This window comes from Cyprinus carpio, chromosome B10 (assembly GCF_018340385.1).
Source record: "Cyprinus carpio isolate SPL01 chromosome B10, ASM1834038v1, whole genome shotgun sequence".
NCBI classification, from domain to species: domain Eukaryota; kingdom Metazoa; phylum Chordata; class Actinopteri; order Cypriniformes; family Cyprinidae; genus Cyprinus; species Cyprinus carpio.
In genome coordinates this window covers 21220326-21242231 of record NC_056606.1, presented here as the reverse complement: position 1 = coordinate 21242231, position 21906 = coordinate 21220326, and the positions used below count along the sequence as shown (strand labels likewise).

Here is a 21906-nt window from a genome sequence, read left to right as displayed (position 1 = left end):
CAGATCTCCACAGTTTGTATAGATCAGAAAATCTGTAATGCAATCACAGGAAAGTGCGTCAGGCATTCTATTCATTTCACTTTACAGGGCAAATGACTAATGATTTATATGACTTGCGATCATTGTGACATTTAAACTGGATGTCTGTGATTCAGAACCTGACAGGAAATTACATTCTTATTCCCAACAACGTGAAGAGGTCTAACAGTGTTTTCTCTGTGGGGCAACGTAAGAGAAGACCTTTTTCAAAAAAAATAATTCTGTCCTTGGTTCTAAGGAGCACTTCCATCTTTTCATCTAACCTTGTAAACTATTAGACGTTAATGAAAGGAGATTGTACCCAGTCAATAAGGTTTGATTGAATCCTGCCACACTAAAACACTACTGCAGTGCACAACTAGTTTGGCCTAAAAATAAAAAGTAGCTTCAAGATGACGCAGCTTTTCAATGAATAGCCACAGGAGGAAATTGATTGTGAATGGCGGGTTGCCACTGATTTCTCTGTGTTATAGAATAAGGCCATATTTGACACATGCATGTATTTATGCTGCCGGCTCATGTAGAACGTCAGCTGTTTCTTAAACCTACTCAAAAACATGTCGAATCTTTAAAATGCAAGAACTTGCGCTTCAAACATGAAGTCACCACAGCTGATGAAATATTCATGATGCTGATGCTATATTGGCCTGATAAAACACTGTACAGTAGTACTTCATGTGAGACTTCACGGTCTTAACATCTAAACCCTAAACAACCTTGTCTAAAATTGCCAGCAGTCACAGCTGAAATGCAACCCTACATATCAACTGAATATTTTTAGGAATAATGGTTGAAATAAAGCCAACTGGATCAATACCTCATCTGTTTAAAAATGTGTATTTTAATTAATGGAAGTTTACTTTTTACAAACAAACAAGTAGCTACTAAGCCCATAGTGTAAAATTTACATCCCAGTTTAAGTAAGACTATAAAAACACCATTGTAACCTCACCCTGAATATTGGGAGTGGGCTTTTTTGCCTGAAAGCAACCACCCACAACACCCACAAAGTTCTGCACAGGCAAGCTGCACTCATGTTGTCTTCAGTAAATGTGAAAATCAAGTGTGAAATAGTATCGCCTGAAAGTGAGGACTACAAAATTTTAGACGCAAGAAAATTCACAGATAAATGCCATTGTATATTGCTGTGGATACCTTATAAGAAACTGATCTTAAGCCACAAATTCTCTTTCATCCATCTGCTTGCGGCCCTGGAGAGACACCCTTCAGCTCTGCCTCTTTAAAGAGTCCATCAAAGAAGGAACAGGCTGCATGGATGATAAGTGACAGAAAAACAGCAACAGGGTGACACTGGACAAAATGTCAAAGTGTGTTCTAATCTAGACCTCCCACCAAAGAACTTCTCACTCTAAACAGGATTTGAGGAGCTAGTAGTGAAGCCAATCTTTGCCAAAGCAGTCGATTTTATCGCCATGTCCACTTCATTCTTACACTTCTATCACTGGCAATGATGAAATGCCACTGCTGAGAAATATCCGAGTGTTTGTATAAAGACTCCCACAATGTTTTCTTCACAAATGACCTTGTGGGTTGAAAAAAAAAAACTTGGTGCATTAGAAAAAAAAAACAATTTACAACCAATTATTTTTATGTTATGACAGATTTTTGACCTGGCACAGAAAAATTATAGTGGAAAAGCATAAGTCCTTATATTATTTCCATTTACTGATCATATTTACAACATGAAATGCCACAACAATGCCATATTTATCAGTTTAGGGAAGTCAATTAAAGAATTATAAGGAAGCAAATTAGAATTCATCATAATTTAGTTGCAATTTAGATTGTTGACTAAGTTTATTATGCATGCATTTTGTGCACTGTTGAAGAAAATTAATAGGTTATACTTTATTTTCATGGTCACCTTCAGTAATTCAGTTGACTATGAGTAACTTTGCAACTACAACTAACTCTCATTGGAGTATTAGTAGACTGTTAGGTTAGGTTCATGGTTAGAACAATAAGTTACAAAAAAATATTTTTCCAAAACAATGTTTTGTAGAGCAAAAATTTCAGCGTGCAGACATTATTTTTTCTGTTAATTATTTGTTATTTTTTGTCTTCTACCTGAACCTAATTTTGAGTCATTTGGATGTGCACAACTTTAAGAGAATAATTAGAAGAGCGTCTTTAGGGGATAGCCAAAATAAAGTATTAGCAGATATTAAGCATGCAGTCTACAAACACCCTAATGACTAGTTGACATGTACTTGCAAAGTTACTTATAATCAACAGAACATCTGAAGTGTTACTGAATAATACTGTATACTTATTTAGTCATGTTTATGAGGCAACAAGCATGTGCAACAAGACTATTTTTCATCATCCTCTGTGGCAGCATGTGCATCCTTTGTTTTTTAAACTTCTCATCTTTGCCAATAAGTGACAAAGATAGGAAATATTAAAATATATTTAAAGGCATGTCAAGAAATAACTGCATCATCCAAACTCATCCGCATCCCACTTACATCTTGAAAACAGCACAATATGACCGACTGTCCAAATTTTACGCATCCACACAAAAGGCTGTTTTGCTCACCTGCCGGCGTCAGCAGATGTGATGGCGATGAGCGGGGGGATGCGCAGTGCCAGAGTGGTTGGACGGGCAATCGGCTCAGTCTCTTTGCTGTTCCAGTCATGTTGCTCAGCTTGCCGGAAGACCAACGGGGGCAGCTGCAGGTTCCGGCTGGAACGTCTGCGTATTTGGAAGAGCTCCACGCCTGAAGCGGCTCCTTCCTCTGCCTCTGCTTCTGGATACTCTGGGGACCCATCGCACACCTGGCACAACACAAACACAAACTTACCGTTTACTAGCGCTCTGCCTTTCACAGAGCTGTGTGGAATAGATAATGCACAGGCTGGGCAGGTGGTGTAGAGTACACGGCCTTACAGAATCATTTCTGGTTTATGATAGTTTGAGTTGCATTCGTAAGGGCAGCGAAGGGGCAGGAAACTACACACATTTACAAACACAAACACTTCCTAGATCAGACGGTTATCAGAGTACCAAATCAAATAAGGCAAGATTCATGCCATGAATCAGTTTGTGTCATGTGTCATTTTCTGAGATATTTCAGTTTCTATTCACGGAAATGTCTTAGAATCTGTCAAAATGTGCTCTGTGGAAAGCTTTTACCAAATCTTAACATTGCATATCTTTTTTGTGATCAACATCAAAAGGAAAAAATAATAATAAATAAGACCAAAAGCACATTTTCCCCCCAAATTAAAAGAATATGTCTGAAGCTATTACTCTCAGCTGTGATACTTATTACTGTAATATAGAATTTTTTACTATATAATTAACTATTTAACTAACAAAAAACAGTACAATGATGTAGAAATGCTTTATCAATTATAATAAATATTATGGTCTTAAAATAGGCTTCATTTTCACAAGTAAAATCAGATTACGGGTTGAAATATGACCTGGATTTGTTCTAGACAGGCTTCATGAGATTCATCCTAGTATAAATAGATTTGTAGAAAATGAGTTGGTGGTTATAAAAGAGGCATGACCCCGAGATGAATTCCCAAATTAAGTAAATTAATTTCTTTAAAGAGTATGTCAAACCTCTTGGTACTCTTAGGGCTATGAATCAGTCTAAATTTAATCAGCGCAGAAAGAGATCTTTTTTATACATACTGGAAAATGTTTGCAAAATATTTTTTTTCTTAGTGAAAAAGCATGGCAAAGTGTGCAACAAATACAATTATAAAGTTATATATCTTGTCATATTTTTATACTGCACTTACTGCCTCATTAATAAGCCACATTTAATAAGATGCTGAAGAGAGGCACTTCGTTTTTAAACACCCTCTCATGTTGTCCAAAAACGAGCAAAGCAGGCAGAAAATTGCCCAAAAAGCTTGTGTTTTCTGGACTTACAGTCATTAATTATTAAGCTGTCAAATGTTCTGTCATGCATCATTATTTATGGGACATTTAACCAACACAAATTCTCCCAAATAAATCAAAGATTTAGCAGCGATCTGTTAATGAAGATGGCAAAGAAGCCATCAAGAAAAGTAAAAAAAAATACAATATATACAATACAATACAATACAGTGAATTCTCCAGGTACACTCTCTGATGCCCACAAACAGCTCTGGAGAACCACCTAATAGGCTGTGTTTACATTACTTGCGCTTTTTCCAATGAAGGGAACCGTTATGTGTGCAGCATCCATTAACAGTGCATGTCCCATAGGGACTGTTGAACTGTGCCGCAATGAGATGGAAAGCTTGCTGTCAGAAGAAAGGTAACAAATACACAGTGTTTTGCATTTCCTAAGCTGCTACTTTATTAGCATAAGTGGTCCATCAGTATAAACACAAAACTTATAAAGACAGAGGTTTCCGTGGAAAAGAGACAGCGTCATTAATTTGCATTTCGCATGGATTCATTTGCCCACAAAAATGTTTTGCTATAACTTCATATTTCAAGTCCTCGCTCTCTCTATTAACTGGACCAATAACTTAATGCAATCATTATGAGTGCACGTAAACCAAAAGTATCAAAACCGCTATCAAATTAAATCTCACCTCTATTTTCCCTTTTTGCAATAAGCCCCTAATGCACAATTCATTATTATATGAGTAATTTGACTCATCCACTGAAGCCTGTGGGCATGTTAAAAGCTGCGGCCCCCAGCACAAAGCATCAAGGGCTTCATTTATAGTCTGAGCAACATCTCACACCAAAGGCACATAAAATGCATCCATGTGACTAAACAAGGTGACAGAATTAGTGAAAGAAGCACGGTTGGTTGGCTGTCTGGAGACAGACGGCATAGTATCATGAAAATTGCAGAAACACAATAAGAAGATGTGCAGCATTATTATAGAGTCAGAGTCATGTCTGGAGGGGCGGGTGGGAGACAGGGGGTTTAAAATAGTCGTTCAAAGCGGCTGTGGAGATGCAGATCACAGTGATGGTTTGAATGGCACAGCGTGCAGCGGAACAAAAGAAGTGAACCCTCCACCTGTGGCTCACGGTCATAACACTTTGTTCGGCGAGAAAACAGAGAAAGGGGAATGTGAGGCTAATTTCAACTATTTGCCAGATGTATTCTGGGAAGAAGCAGCAGGCAGAGTTTATCGGTTGGGCGTGGGCTTGAACGGTTTGAACATCTTGCTCTGGACAATGGAGCATGACTCATTTTTGAGAGCTACTAAAAACTAGATTGACTGAGAGGCCTAAAAACAACCAGAACTGATCAATAGACGTTTATAACAAAAGATTTGACTGAGCTGGCCATGTTCAGAACTGGAAAATACTTCATATTAATTCTATATTAATATAAACCAAGCCATTGAAGTATTTTTCATGGTGGAATAAAATTTGAAATTAAAATTTGATTATGAAATTACTAACATTAATAAGACATGCATATACATACATATATATGAAGAGGTTGGTTCCAAAATGCGATAAACACCATTTAAAAAAAAGAAAAATTGAGTTCCCGCCAAAATCAGTATTGTATCTGGTCGCTACTGAAAAGTCAATTTTTAATTTTACACAAAATGCGTTATCTGTCGAGTTATTCTGTCATGTTTTCTACTTATCTTTCCAAACCACGACAAACGCCAGTCTCCCTTATCACAGCGCACCATTCCATGCACTGTAAACAGTAACTGACAAGCTATGCAATATCGCGTCCATAATCGCAGATGTATCGCCTTTGATTATAAATGCGATATTGCATAGCTTGTTAGTGATCTACTGCTCTATGTATTAAATGCTGCTCCATCTGAAAGCATGTGATGGAGATTTACTACCAATCACAGAAATCAATTTAAGGCAAATATCACAAATATGCTGATTAAAGTAATAACCGATAGAGCACTGATGAGACTATTGCTTCAAAATTTTTACGGCAAAAAATACAAAATAAAAACAACTTTTTTCCCCCGGACAAGTAACTTTTTTACACGGACAAGTGAATGACTGATTTACTAGTCCAAAGGACAAGCACATGTCAAGGCGTAATGTAGAGCTCTGCACACACTAGTGCCGTCAAAAGATTAATCGCAATTAATCACATTCAAAATAAAAGTTTTTGTTTACATAATATATGTCTGTGTACTGTGTATATTTATTATGTATATATAGATACACACATGCATGTATATACTGTATTTAAGAAAAATATTTTATATATTAAATATTTTTATATATTATATAATTTATATGATTTTGTAAACAAAAACTTTTATTTTAGATGCGATTAATCGTCAGACAGCACTAATATATATGTATATATATACACTACAGTTTGATGGTTTGTGGTCAGCAAGTTGCCTGAATTGTCACAAAAATAGTTTCAAATATTTATTTTTACTTTATATTCATCAAAGAATCCTGAAAAATTAGGCTGTGCAACAGTAATGATGCTGAAATTTCAACTTTAGATCACAGGAATAAATTACATTTCACAACATATTCACATAGAAAGCAGCTATTTTAAATTGTAATAATATTTCACAATATTACTGTTTTTACTGTATTTTTGATCAAATAAATGCAGCCTTGTTGAGCCTTCTTTCTTACTCTTTCTTACTAAACTTTTGAATATGAGTGTACTGTATACATATATATACAACATAAACACTCAGTTAAAATGGCTAAATTATTATTATTGTTGTTCTAAATATTAGGTCATATCCAGAGTATGATGGGATGCAACCAAAATGTTTTTTCCTGCATGAAATGATACAGATCCAAACTGGCCCAGATGGTAAATTAATCATAGGTGTACCGTTGCTCTCTGCAAATGTTAAGGCTCCTGAATTTGCCTTGCAGTGGGAGAACACAGCCATCTCAGTCACTGGAGGATGAGCTAAAATATTCATGTCGTTTCACAGTAGCTACTTTCGTTTACAGTCATTGACCGTATATATATAAAAGCGCCAGTAGTCAAGTCACTCAGAGAGACTGAGACTGTTCTCTTTACTCCAAACGGCCTTGACTCACTCAATAGGACTGCAAGGCAGATGTTTTATATATAAAAAAACAACATACAACATTAGCCCTCTCTTCCTTCACATATCAGTGTGTGTGTGTGTGTACATGTGTGTGTGTGTGTGTGTGTGTGTGTATATATATATACACAATTTACGCCATTAGCCCGCTCGTCCTTCACAGAGCAGACAAACACAGCCCTATCCCTCAATGTTATTTATCCCTTGCTGGATGGCCTGACAGTGTTTCAGAGAGTGAAAAAATCAGGATACATCCATCCAGTGTGTGAAGTATTATAGGGTTCAGGGAATAAATCAGCTGTTTCTTCACTCATCCGTCTGTCGAGGTATCCCGGGAGTTACAGGAGCCTGTGTGCAGTGGGAGAGATCGGATCAGCGCGGTACAGTTCTTCGCCATTCAAAGGCTGTTCCTGTTAATAACTGAGTTACCATTTAAAAGATTAATCTCGTAGATCAGACGGCACGAGTTATCTTTTGGCTTTTTCTAAGTCCTAACCTTCTCTTAGATGCCTTGATTGATGCCGAAGAGACGAATTGCTTAATTTTCTTGAAAGAGGCATTTTCATTACTTTTAAAGTCAACATGAAATAATGTTTGCAACTCTTTTACTTTTGTAATATGCTATAAATCCAAGTAAAATGGGACATCCATGATTTTATCCACTGGAAGATAAAAACGTTATTGAAAAAAACAGGTACAGCTACACTGAAAAATTGCTACTAAATTTAACTAAGAAACAGCAAGTAACACATGAAAATAAACACGTAATTTTCGAAGTAAAAAGACTGAAATAGTATTTTCTTGTGAAAATGTACTCCAATAATCTTTGTTTTATTTACAACTTTGAATAATTATTTTTAAAGTATATAAGCAGCGATTAAAAATAGGTGACGCACTGGTGACATTAAATTCAAATATTACAAAAACAGACAAATAATCGTAGGAATTACCAATAAATCATGCACAATGAAACCAGGAATGTGTATTGAAAAAGCAGTAGCTCATGTTGACTTTCATTGCTTCACCAGATAATACAATTATTATTTGACTGATGCTGGGTCCATGTTATTCAAGCATCATCGATCCAAGTCTCTATTTTCCCTTGGGAATCACATTCTTGAATGCACATCCATGATGTAGGCCTTAAAAGCCACAAGGGGTGGCACAAGGGTCCTTAGCTGTAGAGGAAAACTACTTTAACCCGCAACCATGTGACTCAGTTCGATATCTACATGAAAGGCTGAGCCGGAGAACATTGTCTGACAAAAAACAAACAACCTTGAGTTCTCCCTCTCATCAGTTGCAGTGATCACTCTCCATGCCGCTTCTGCTACCAATGAATTCCTGCTTGAATCGCAATTAAGTGCCCCATCATTCTTTTGGAGGAAGCTCTGATGTCGTATGTGTAGTTTATCTTGAATCAATCAGAATCGCAGGCTGAATGAACTTCCCCACAAATGAAGAATGCTAATCGGTGCATCACGATAAGTTTGATAATCACGTTCTGACGTTGCTTACTCAGGCTTCAAAATGCGCGTATTATGATGTTAATGTGGAATCCAATTATGCAAATGCAGTGTACTGCCGGCTTCGTGTGACCATTAGGATATTTTATCATTCAGCCCATCTGCTTGACAGAGACTAAAACTTTCTGGCCCAAAAACATTTTTATCTCCAAGCAGTGAAAATGATAAATGGATTTGCCAGTACTGGTTTAAACATGAAATGTGAAACAAAACAATAATGGCTTCGCAATTATAGTCTGCGTCAGTGGAGATGATCACTGTGAAATACTGAGATTTCATTCTTTTATCAAAGAAATGTGACCTACTTAATACACACACTTATATAATCAAAGGTAGCTTAAGAAGAGAAAAGAGAGATATTCAATGAAAGAAAAGTCATAAACTAACTTGTGTCTGTATTAACTTAGATTATAAATATTAACGTAATTATTGCAGGGAAAATTTGCATAGTAAGAAAAAATAGATTTGATACTAGGGTGTTAATAGTTGCTACATGGTTGGCAAGATGATCAACAAAACACATGATGATTTGCAGAGTTGTAATGATACATCAAATGACAAACGACATGATGCATCAATGCAATGCACATATATATATATATATATATATAACTATAGAATATATATATATATATAGATATAATAGAATATATATATATATACATATATTATATATATATATATATAACACACACATATATATATATATATATATATATATATATATATTTATATATAGATATATATATATATATATTTTTATATATATATATATATATATATATATATATACGTATATATATATATATATATATATTATATATATATATATATTATATATACATATATAAGGCATACTACATAAAGATATAAGGCCTAAAAGATCCAAATGCAAAAAAAAAAAAAATCAAGTATTTGAAATAATACTATTTGACAGTTGGCCGGTATTTTTTTTTATTTTTTCTGTTAATTATAGCAATGCTTGAGAACGTTTCAGGGAGTTCAATTAAATGTTTATCGTATACTTTGGTTGCTTTTGTGAGTTAATAAAAAAGTGACTGGTTGTATAAAATAGGCACATAATATCACAATATCAGTATATCGATCACAACCCCCTGAATCTACTCAAACTGCAATCGCATCACAGCATGTTTTGAGGTATAGGTAAATGCTGTATTGCTGGGAATAAATGTCAGATCGTATCGTGCCAAAACGTCCGATTTACACTCCTAATGATCTTAGGAATCACTCATGTCTGGAGCACAAACGCTGCAGGATGAGCTACACACTGAAGTTAAATAGTGCCACGGGTTTGTTCTGCACCCATTTCCTCCATCATTCTCTACAAATATCTTCTAATGGCCCTTTCCGGCCATTTAAGACCCATTAAATCTCTAGCACCCATTTCTAAAATGGTATAATTGCTGCTCCCAAATGAGCCTGTGATACTTTTTCTTACACATTTCCAACAAACAACCTGAAGACCTCCATGTCAGACAGAAAGCACACTTGATTCGTTTTCCATTAGCTCAGGATTGGCTCCAAAACTCAGTGAATTACAGTCACAAGCGTCGCTCTCGATACATAACGGCGTAAGTCCCAGGATGCATGGCTGTAATCCCAGTCAAACCCTCGGAGAGATGACTACAACAAGTGCCGTCAGCAGGTTGTTGGTTCTGTGTTTGAAGCAATAACTTTGTCTAACCCCTCACAGTTGGGTTATATTTTTAGACATGTGAGGTGACAAAGGAAAGAAGCCCAACAGACTCGGAGTAACTGTCAGCTGGAATACCACCCTACACTCTTGCCCTACAGCTATTCTGCAAAGTCACATTAACATTTTAATTGCATAAAATAAGCCAGTGTAACAGAGCTGAGCGATTGCAAGCTATTCTGATAAAGCAACAAACATTCCCCCTGTCAATATAACTCTGCAACTGTGCCATGCTTGTAATGAAAGCTTAAACAATCACCAATCATTTAAATATACTGTAATACTGCTGTAAGACTCTTTGGGGCCTAATGGCTTAGTGCAATGAATAAAACTCCATACTAATGTAAAATTCATGAGCACTTTTCAAACCTCAGCATCTGCTACAGCCCTTGAGAGTAGAAGTGTTTAAAGGGGTCATATCTTGGAAAAAACAAGATTATTTTCACTCTTTTGAAATATATGAGTTTAATATCTCGTGTAGACAAAGCGCACTTTTCTCAGACTGTTTATGAAAAACCAAGCAAAATGGGTCTTTGACGTCACAAACAATAATTAATATTCAGTACAGTATACAGACGGTAACCAATCAAAACAGATATAACAAGGCAACTTTAATTCTAAAGGTAAAATGGAAAAGGAAAATGATGCAAGTGTAATCTACAGACCATTTAAAGCACTGAAATGAATAGAGCGGCAGTGGTCAATGGGACGTGTGTGTGAACCATGAGAGAGATTAGCTGAAGCTCTCAGGCCTGAGTGAATCTTTTACACGTCTCAGTTGAGCATGACGCCGGAATCCACAACAGCAGAACGCATGGTCACTTCTGCTGCCCTTCCAAGGTCGTGACTCATGATTCTGCAGTGAAAGTCTATTGCTCAAAGGTTGCTCTTGCACCGCTCAGGGGATTTTGCGGCTGTCACTGATTTGTTAGTGGTGTTGGCTAATGCAAGTGTCATTACTATTGCTCATACATGCATGTATTAGTGATTTCCATTGCATTTATGCATTTTAACAGATGATTTAAACAATAATTATTACATTTGTGAAAGTTGTCCCACAACATTTTACTACAAAATCTTACTTTTAAATATTCGCAAACTTAAAACGTAAGAAAATACTAAATAAAAACTACTAAAATTACTAAAAAAAAATAATAATAATTATAGCCAAATATAAATATGAAAATAATAAAAAAATAATAAAAATATAAAATAAAAAAATTCAAGTTGGAGTATTAAAATTACTAAAATTAAAATTAATACTAATAAAAAAGAAAAAAAAATTAACTTAAATTTAAGTACTAAAACTACTAATTCTAGCTGTAATTTCTTTTAGTTTAGTTTAGTTTTAAGTAAACAAATTAAATTTTATGTCTTATTTTCTGATTTTTTTATATTTAGCTATAATTTATTTTATCTTAAATATAAAGTTTTAAAAAATGAATAAAAAAAATTCACTTTAAGTACTAAAATTACTAACTAACATAAAAATAAAGTTAAATAAATATAAAAAAATAAAAACTAATAAAAAGACAAAAATCTAAATCTAAAATAAAAACAAAAAATAAAAACAAAAATAAAAGCTAATTCAAAATATGAAGGAAAAAATACTATAATAATATCAATAATACTAAACATAACACTACTGCAAACATTATTCTTCAAACTGTGTAGCAGAGAGATGTGCTATTACTTATCCAAGAGATCATATTTTCACCTGATGGATGATAAAATGAGCTAAAAATTTACATAATGTTAAGCCCCGTTCACACCAAGAACGATAAAGATAACGATATAGTTCTAAAAATCATTCTCAATATTAAAGAATAGCAGGGTCCACACCACAGCTATAACGATAAAGGCACAGAGAAATGATATCATTAGAATCACTTTCAAAAAAATATTTTCCAGCTGATGAACTATTAAATATTGACAGTTAATCATAATCAATCCTGCTGTCACGAGCTCAAGAATTTAAAGAGGTAGACTGGCGCATAGAATAAACAGATGATATCGTTCACTGGTGTGGACGCTAAAATTGTTATCTATATAGTTATCTTTATAGTTATCGTTCTTGGGGTGAACGGGGCTTTATACTGTTTGCGAGGCCAGAACACCCTAGCAACCCTACCTTTCCCTAACAACCATCCACAAGACCTAAGCATCATGGTGGCAAATTATGCACGGTAAAACGGCAATCAGATTTTCTTATTTTTTCTGTCTCAGATGTTTCTCCTAAAAATTTGGAATGCCCCAAAATAGAAAAATAAAACAGGGACACAAATAAAGACTAGAGCATAGAGCTAGAAAATTAATATTCATTCCAAACATTGAGGGCAATGAGTAGAGCAGGGTAACAACAATCACCGTACTTACATAAATGATTAATTCAGGGTCACTTCAGGCTAAGGAGCAAAATGCTTTCTGAAAGAATAAGCAATCAAACAAGGCTGAATAATCAAGGCAAAATTGCTGCAGTGTTTCAGGAGGGAACTTCAGATAAACAGCCTGCTTACAGCGAACGAGCATACGAGAGCGGTGGAAAGATGGAATGAGAGGAGGAAGAGTGATGTACACACATATCGCTGAGGGGGCTGGGGTTATGTGTGTGTTGCTGAGGGCTTTATGAGGTGTGTGGCTGCTGTACGTGGGATAAATGTAGCACCTATTCAATTCAGATGTTCTAGCCAGCGTGATGTACAAAAGATTTAAGGATTCGCTTGTCACCGAGAGCAACAATTGAAGGTGAGGAATGACTTGCAAGATGAAAATGTCATTTCAGGTCACACGGCTGCTGAATTTTTTTAAAAAACTCGCTCTTGATGACTGATGAAGCGGGCAAAAATGACAAAGCAAAAAGAGATTTGTACAAGAGATTCAATTTATGATAATAAAAATAAAAGAATAATCTAAAATCAGACTGGATGATACATAGTCAAAACAATAATCTGCATTTGTTATTTTATATTAAAGGAATGGTTCCACAAAAATGAAAATTTGCTGAAAATGTACTCACCCTCAGGCCATCAAAGATGTAGATGAGTTTGTTTCTTAATAGGAACAGATTTGGAGAAATTTAGCATTACATCACTTACATTTACATATATGTATTTAGCAGACACTTAAGCGAATTACAGTGCATTCAGGCTAACATATTTATTGTTTTTTTTACCTAACATGTCTTCCCTAGGAATTGAACTCACAACCTTTTGTGCTACTAACGCAATGCTCTACCACTGAGCCACAGGAACACTTGCTCACCAATGGATCATCTGCAGTGAATGGACTCATATTTTAGCAAGAAGCAACATTTTAAGTTAAAAATGTCTTAATAATGGATTTGTTTCTTACAAACATTCAGCTTTTCATCTCATAAGTTGTTAATTGATGGACTGGAGTGGTGTGTATTACTTGTGGATTATTTTGATGTTTTTATAGGGTTGGGTACCTATGTCACCGGATCTAGTACTAGAACCGAATCAGAATGAAGCAGACATTACATGTGTTTATAACGCTAAAGGCCAATTCATGTTATTATTATTATTTTTATTATTTTTATGTATCGGTTCAGGCACCGTTTTATGACACTGGTACGGTTTTAAAAGTATTTTTGCACCGGTATTGCAAAAAAAAAAAAACTATACCCAACCCTATGTTTTTGCAGCTGTTTGGACTCTCATTCTGATGGCAATAGGATCCATTAGTGAGCAAGTGATGTCATGCTACATTTCTTCAAACCTATTCTGATCAACAAATCTACATTTAAGTTAATAAACTATATTACATGCCAGAAGAAGCACATAGCTGCTGTCATCTGATAGAAGCAATAAGGCACTCGAGGATGCATGTTTAAGACGTGTTGTTATGCATAACGTGAAGCAGAGGCTTATTGGTTTATTAAATCAAGCAGCATAGATGCATATTATTTTCTCATTTATTTCTAAGTAGCAACATGACATGCAGAGTCCTTTATTAAAAGCAGAAGGTATTTCCCTGCTGGTCATTCAGATTTTACCTTGATCCTCATTGGACTGGAACAGAGATCATAAATAGTAAATGATCCTAGAGACTGAAACAGTGAATCTGATCTGACCATGAAACTTTGCTTGTTACTGCATAGACAGCGGCTATTAATTAAATTAAGTGGTTAATCATTTGAATAATGTTAATAACCAAAATTTGTCTGATACAGGTGTGACAAACAGCATGTAATTGCAGTCAGATTATAGAAGACTAACGTCTGTACAATTCTAACGAGAAGCGCAGTGATGCTTGTTTGCAAGGGTCGTGTTTATTTCTTTACAGCATCTAGGATTTATGATGTCAGTGCTGAAGGTTACACCATGTACAATTGTTAGTAGGAAGACAATGCTCGTTTGTTTTGCCCGCCTCTCTGTGGATCTGAAAATGGCAAAAAGTACATTTTCAAGCCTTTGCAATAGACAGTGCCTTAATATGTCAGTCTGAGTCTTAAAAATCTACTTTCCGAAAAGGTTTTATAGTCTTTTATTTCCCGATTCCAAAGGAAACTGAAGTTTAGAAAACTCTCAAAAGCTTTGTAAAGCCCAGGATGGCTTCACAAGTCAACATGAAGTGACATTCTCAACCATTTTACTTTCATTATATGACACAATTCTAATTCATCAGTATATTCAACTGGGGAAAAAGTAGGCTGAAGCTTGATTATGGCCAGCAGGGACTGACTGGATCATGAAAAAAGTCCATCTTGGCGAGTATTCAGGTAAATTGGAATGGAAATAGTTGAGAAAGAAAATCTATGTTGTGTATCAGTATGCTGAATCTGTGCATAAGCTCTTATTGTGACAGCAGCCTAATATACCTGCTTACTGTCTAATGTTATTAACATAACAAAAGACAAAGAGAAAATCACTTACTGCTCTAAATAACCTTTGTAACATAAAAAGGGGACATCGGATGCCCATTTTCCACAAGCTGATATGATTCTTTAGGGTTTTAATGAAAAGTCTACAACATACTTTGGTTAAAATTTCTCAATGGTACTGTCAAACAACACCCTTTTTACCCTGTGAAATACATCTCTGTTCACAGCGAGCCGTTTCAATGCATTTTCCTTTAAATGCTAATGAGCTCTGCTCACGCCGCCCCATCTTCCGTGGGGTGATGAGCCATTCTCATGAGACTAGACTTGTTTGCCTGTCACCGGCTGGCGAGAGTAGCCGCTTACAGTCGGGGCAGAATTAAAAGCAGAGATGTTAAGTCGGACACTTTCTGCTCCTGTTAGTAATGCTCGCACGGTGTTTGCATACTCTATCACAGATGAAGTGAAATAAAAGCAATATTTGTCAAATACACAGACGTTTCAGAAATGTTTTCATGAGCAACAGAAACACTTTTTTTATACTGCTTAATACAGCGCCATCTGTTCATGAATAAAGTTCAACACAAATGTATACTATTTAAATAACAATAAAGTGGGGGTATATATCTTTTTATCAGTGTTTTTTGATAAACGTGACTTAATATTACAGTGTGACTACACTAAAAAAGCTTTACTTTTACAAAAACACAGATTTGCGAGCATTAAAGGAATTGAATTGCTAAAATAAACACACAACACACGTTGTGCTTGTCATCACAGAATCTAACCAATGAGAATAAAGTGTGTGTCAACGCTTCATCAATGCTTTTACAGCTGTTTTTGAACAACTGCAGCGCCTGAGCTAGACGTCTGGTCTCCTTTTGCTCTTGCGGTACTCTGCAGCGTCGATCAAAGTCGGGCAAATTTTCTAACCAGAATACATTTCTTTTGTCAAGCGGTAGTCGGTCTTTTTTTTTTTTTTTTTTGCTATTCTTCACTTAAGATCCAATGTGTGTTCATCAATGAAGTGTCTGCCAACGCTGCTGCTCCAGTGTGGTAGTGAGATAACATTGTATTTCATTTTAGCATTCTCATTGCGTAATAAATCATCATTAGTGACGGCTAATAAGCAAACCAATTAAGAGAAGCCTGAACACAACCGTACAGACCAATCTGATAACACGCCCCGGTTATTACACCATAAAGTACGCTGACATCATGGTTTCTTATTGATTTAACAGTCAATTACCAGATACTCATCTGCTGTTTATAGATCCAGCTGTGGTGAAGAATAAATCAGCACAATTGGATACTTTGGACTGCCCATGCTCCGTTCACAAGCGCACGTGGCTGTGCGTGTCCTACAGACATTAGCTGCCTATTCAGACTCACCTCTCAAGGGTTCGTTAGTAACGGCACAATGAAGAGGGATTATCCTTGCTAAATGTGTGGCCACGGCTCAATAGTCCTCGTCCTCCAGCACTGGACCATTTGCGTAATTGGTTTAAAATTGCAAACCACATACAAATGCATGAATAAGGTGTAGGACATAATTGAAGAAAACCAAATGAACGCAGTCATGCACCTGCTGCACGCTGGTGTTTACTGCCGCTCTGAGCCGGGTCATTCTCGCTGCCGGTCTTGGCTAAGTTGAATTTATGAGTGTTCTTAAGTAGGTCAAGTGCATCTTCTTTTGAAAGTCTGTATAGAGAGGCGAGTTTCTCCTTGGGGACGGTTATTGTTTGCACTGTTGTTTGTTTTTCTGCTGCTCTGCGGTACTCTGGTCATCCTGTATAAGCAACTCTATTCAGAGAAACAACAGAAAAATTGCACGCTGCCCAGATTTAATGTAGCAATCAAATAAAAAGCCCTCATGATAATTAGAATGTTTTCATAAGGCCGCCTAAAGTCTATATAATAATGAGAGGTGTTCGCTAAGGGAAGCTTCACCACTGCTGTTGTTCATACTTAAATCAGAGGTGTACTGTTCATTTTGTTTTGGACTCACGATTTTTGCCTGGAAAATAAAAAGTATTGGGGAAAAAAAGTCTAATTTACATTGGAGGAGAGACCTGTGTAATATCTAGAGACTTAGACTTGGGTTATTTTGATGAAAACCAAGAAACCACCTAAATACTGGAACAACCACCTAGCAACCACCCAAAACACTACAGCAACCACCTAACAAGCACTCAAAATACCACCCAGAATGTCATAACAACCATTTAAAACACTCTAGAAACTACATAACCACAGAAAGCCCAGGAAACTAACTGAACACCCTAGCAGCCACTTAGCAACTAAGAACAACAGCCCTAGCAACTGCTTAAAAAACCCTAGCAACTACTCAGTATGCCATATAAACCATAGATATGTATAGATGCCCCATTTGATGGCTCCAGACATGTAAATGCGGCCACCATCTTGAAACGTTCAACTTGACGTCATTCACCATACTGTAGGTTCTCACAGAGCCATTGAGCCGTTCTGTGCAGGATTGTGGCATCTTTCGAATATTCAGTGAATACTATGGTGAATGACGTCAAGTTGACCGTTACAATATGGCAGACGGTTTACGTATAGCGGCCCATAGAAACAGTCGCTAATGAGGCATCTATGCATATATATCTATAATATAAAATACCCAGAACAACTTAGCAATCACTTAGCAACTAGTTAGAACCCTTAGAAACCACAAAGAACAGTCTAGCAACCACATAACAACCACTTAGAATGCCCTAGAAACCAATAGAGCACTTTTGCCACTGCAAAACTAGCACTGGCTACAAGTTTTGCTTGGGCAACCCCTTAAATCATCAAAGCAATCACTTAGCAATTACTCCGAAAAACCTTAGCAACTAGGGCTGTGGGATATGGACAAAAAAAACATATCGTGATTTCTTTGATCAATTTTGCGATTTTAATCACGGTTTTGACACACACAGACATGCTTTACAGTCATAAATGCATTCAGTGTGAATTTTAAACATATTTCCAAAAGAAAACCAATGAGAGCTTTATCAAAAAGTTGTAACATGTCTCTAGAACATACATAAGTCAAAATAATCACTAAGTAAAGATGTGACAAAATGTCTAGAATCCCGTGTCCAGGGATAATATTTTTTCTAATGCATTGGTCACAGAGCTCATTGTAGCGGTGCCTCAGGTGTTGAGATAGATTTGTTGCACCAGATTCACATGTACTCCATCTGCAGTGTGTATACAGTATGTGTATGTGGTGCAGAAGCATCATGGACTCATTTAGCTTTCACACAGGACGCGTTTGCAGTCTACTCCTGATCCACGGCTGTTTACCACAAACACAACATTTACCCATTATTTTAAAATCCAAACGTTGTTTCTGAAAATGCTTTTTCAGCATTGTGATTCTATTTTATCACAGTACAGTAATACAATCTTTCATAGACATATATATTTTAACTCAGTAAATATAACTTTGTTTTTCCTACCTCCGCGTGTGTCATCTATTATTGCCTTATCTAATAGTACACTTTTCCTTGTTTTAAATCTAGCCAAAAAGCCAGTGTTGACTGTGAAACAGTAGACATTATTTATATGCATTTATTGTGTAATTACTACATTTCCATGTCAATCCAATTAAAATAATAACACTGCATAAATATATCACTGCATGACTGCTGCAGACGCATCGCTCCTGGAGTATGGCATTATTTTAATGACAAATGTTGAGAGCGCATTATTGTAGTGCGAAAGAACATTAATATAATGCGGAAGCGCAAATCTCTCTCTTCACATCCTTCGCATCTCTTCCCGTGCGCAGTGTGAATGCTCTGATCCGTTAACATGGGCACGAAAAAAATACACACGACAGATGGAGTGTGTGAACCTGGCTTTATGTAGGCCTATGCCCGGTCTGTTCTGTTCTCGCACTCCATTTAGGCACACTGCATTCTGATTGGTTCGGAAAGCATACTGCGGGAGGTCGGGGCTGCGGAAAATCATGCTTTAAAGCGATTTAGAAATCGTGCAGGCTCAAATCGTGATTTTAGGACGATTCCGATTAATCGCACAGCCCTACTAGCAAGCACCCAGAACACCCTAGGAACCATTCAGGATGGCCACATCAGTATTGGCTGATATATGTTCTTCTGTAATGTTATCGTTATGGGCATGACAGGGAAAATTTGGCCAATATATTAAAACTGATAAAGACGTTTTTGTAATAAGGCTCTCAAAAATTATATACAAATTTGGATTTATATATAGCTTTAATTGGCCAACATATCAGTTGTCAGATTTCAAATATAAAAAATGATCTATTATCAGTAGGGATGCACAATATTATCAGAATGTTATCAGAATCGGACGAAAATGGCTTACAATGTTGACAATGTTGATATGAAAAATTATGTCGATATGCCTTGCCGATAAGACGAATAGCATACATGTGCTCAGGGTGTGCTAGCGATAAGATCATGTCAGAAGTGTGCTCATTCTTTAATCAAATGTTTGTCTGAATGGTGATTAGATCTACTGTTTTGGATCGCCACATTTAATCGAGAATGAATGACATGTCCGGTTTCAACAGTTTCTAGAGTGCAGCAGCAACAACAGCATCCCCAAGGTCCTAAAGCCCGTCTGTCACAAATAATTGCATATATACAGATGTATTCATTAATGTGCCTTATATTTTTTCTAACTGATTATGAAAAAATGCAGCAATTGATTTATAGTTATTTTCAGCTTTCAGTGTGCTCTAATTATAAAAGACTAAAAGGCAAAAAAAAACGTCATTATTGTTTATGAAAAAAGTGATGTGACATACAGCCAAGTATGGTGACCCATACTCAGAATTCCTGCTCTGCATTTCACCCATCCAAAGTGCACACACACACACACCGTGAACACACACAGCAGTGAACACACACACCCCCGGAGCAGTGGGCAGCCATTTATGCTGCGGTGCCCGGGGAGCAGTTGGGGGTTCAGTGACTTGCTCAAGGGCACATCAGTCGTAGTATTGCCGGCCCGAGACCCGAACCCACAACCTTAGGATTAGGAGTCAAACTCTCTAACCACTAGGCCACGACTTCCCAATTCTATTTACAATTCTAACAAGTAAGTTTTTGTTTAAAACTAACTAAAATTAAAAATAATTTATTTATAATCTCTGCACAGAAGAGACTTGTTGATGTTTCCAAACAAATTTAAAAATATTGGTATCGGCATCGGCTATCGGCCAAAATGGTTTGAAAAATATCGTCATATCTGATCGGCAAAATTTCAATATCGTGCATCCCTAGTTAACAGTATCTGTCAAAATTTTTAGATCAGAGCATCCCTACTAGCAACCAACAGAACACTCTTGCCACTGCTAAATCAGAACTGGCTGCGAGTTTCGCAGTCACACGCAGCAATCGTACTTTCTTCAAAAAACACAGAAGTCTAGTTGTCCTCTAAAAAAAAAAGAATACTGTTTTTTCCACATGTAACAGGACAGCAGGCAGCACTGTGTGTGAGGAAGCAGTGCTAGAGTTTGTTAAAATGGATCGGCGGTGGGAGAGTCTCATTGATATTGTAAGTGGCAGGGATGGGTGAAGAGGACGCAGTCAGATCCACTATGTCTCTGACAGGCCATTGTACTCGGTGGTTTCTGCAGTGTGTGGGTGTCCTTGTCCCATTACTGCAGCTCGTACACTAGCAGCACGTCATCCAGACAGCCGTCAGGGCCTGAGCCTAATGCACTGAAGCAGCAGCGGCCAGACAATCTCTGCCACCACCAGAGGGGATGTACTGTACGCACATGTTCACACTGCCACGATTACACAGCACCCGAATACAGCAGGGGAAGAATGACACCGCCTGCTATTCAAACAGATCTCTCTGTATCTCACAGAAGCGCTATATGAAAGTCGTCATTGTTATTCCTGCTGCCCTCAGTGGATTTTCAATTGCAAAGGGTTGACAAATGAGGTCACGTGACTGGGTGAACTTCTCAAAACCTGTCAGAAACATGGCGTTACTCTTCACCACATAATCAAGCAAAATAAGTATCTCTGCATAAAGAAAATGAGCCATATATTTAGAGCAGTATTTACACATCATAGGATGTACTAAATCAAATCAATTAATTGCAGGAATGTGTTACATTTTTCAACAAAAAAAAAATAGTCAAAATAAGTAAATAAATTTAAACAAATACATAAAAAGTCTAAATAAATAGGCAACAATTGTGTAAACGTGTCTAAATTGTCTAAAACCATCAATAAATAAATACATAACTCAAGTTATGTGTTTAATTGTTCTAATAAAAAAGTAAATAAAGTTTAAACAAATACATAGTCTAAATACATAGGCAAAAAACACTTTTTATAAATACTCAGAATTAAAAAACAGCTTAATTTTCTCTGTACAAAATATAATTTCTTTTTTATTTCTTTTTTGATTCAGTGGTAAAATGTGACCTGTACATGTTTTTGTAAGATTTACTCGACCAAGATAATCATGGAAAGTGTCACTTTGCGTATGTTTATGCGAAAGAACACCATAATCATTTTCTATTAAAAAGATCCAGGAAGAGCATTTGTTTGATAAGTGGGCTGCTGAGTGCGTATGAAAGGCAGATGCTGCGTCGTCTTCTTTTGATCTGGGAAAATTCAGGCTTCTACTGGTAAGATCTTCTTCTATTACTGTTAATCAGATCAGATTGATTGAATCAGGAGCTATCAGGATGTGATCAAACATGTGGGACTCCTCACCGTGGCTAATGTACCGCTCTGAGGTCAGCAGAAATGTGT

At 36.5% G+C, this 21906-nt stretch overlaps 1 protein-coding gene across 2 annotated transcripts in view; it reads right to left on the bottom strand.

Annotated features, from left to right (window-relative positions):
• Window positions 1-21906, bottom strand: part of LOC109086782 (cAMP-specific 3',5'-cyclic phosphodiesterase 4D-like) — a 193668-nt gene that overhangs the window by 149832 nt on the left and 21930 nt on the right. For both annotated transcript variants that reach the window (XM_042733243.1, XM_042733245.1), the window contains exon 3: window positions 2600-2838. In XM_042733243.1, the coding sequence (XP_042589177.1) occupies window positions 2600-2838 (239 nt within the window). The remainder of the gene's footprint in view (window positions 1-2599; window positions 2839-21906) is intronic.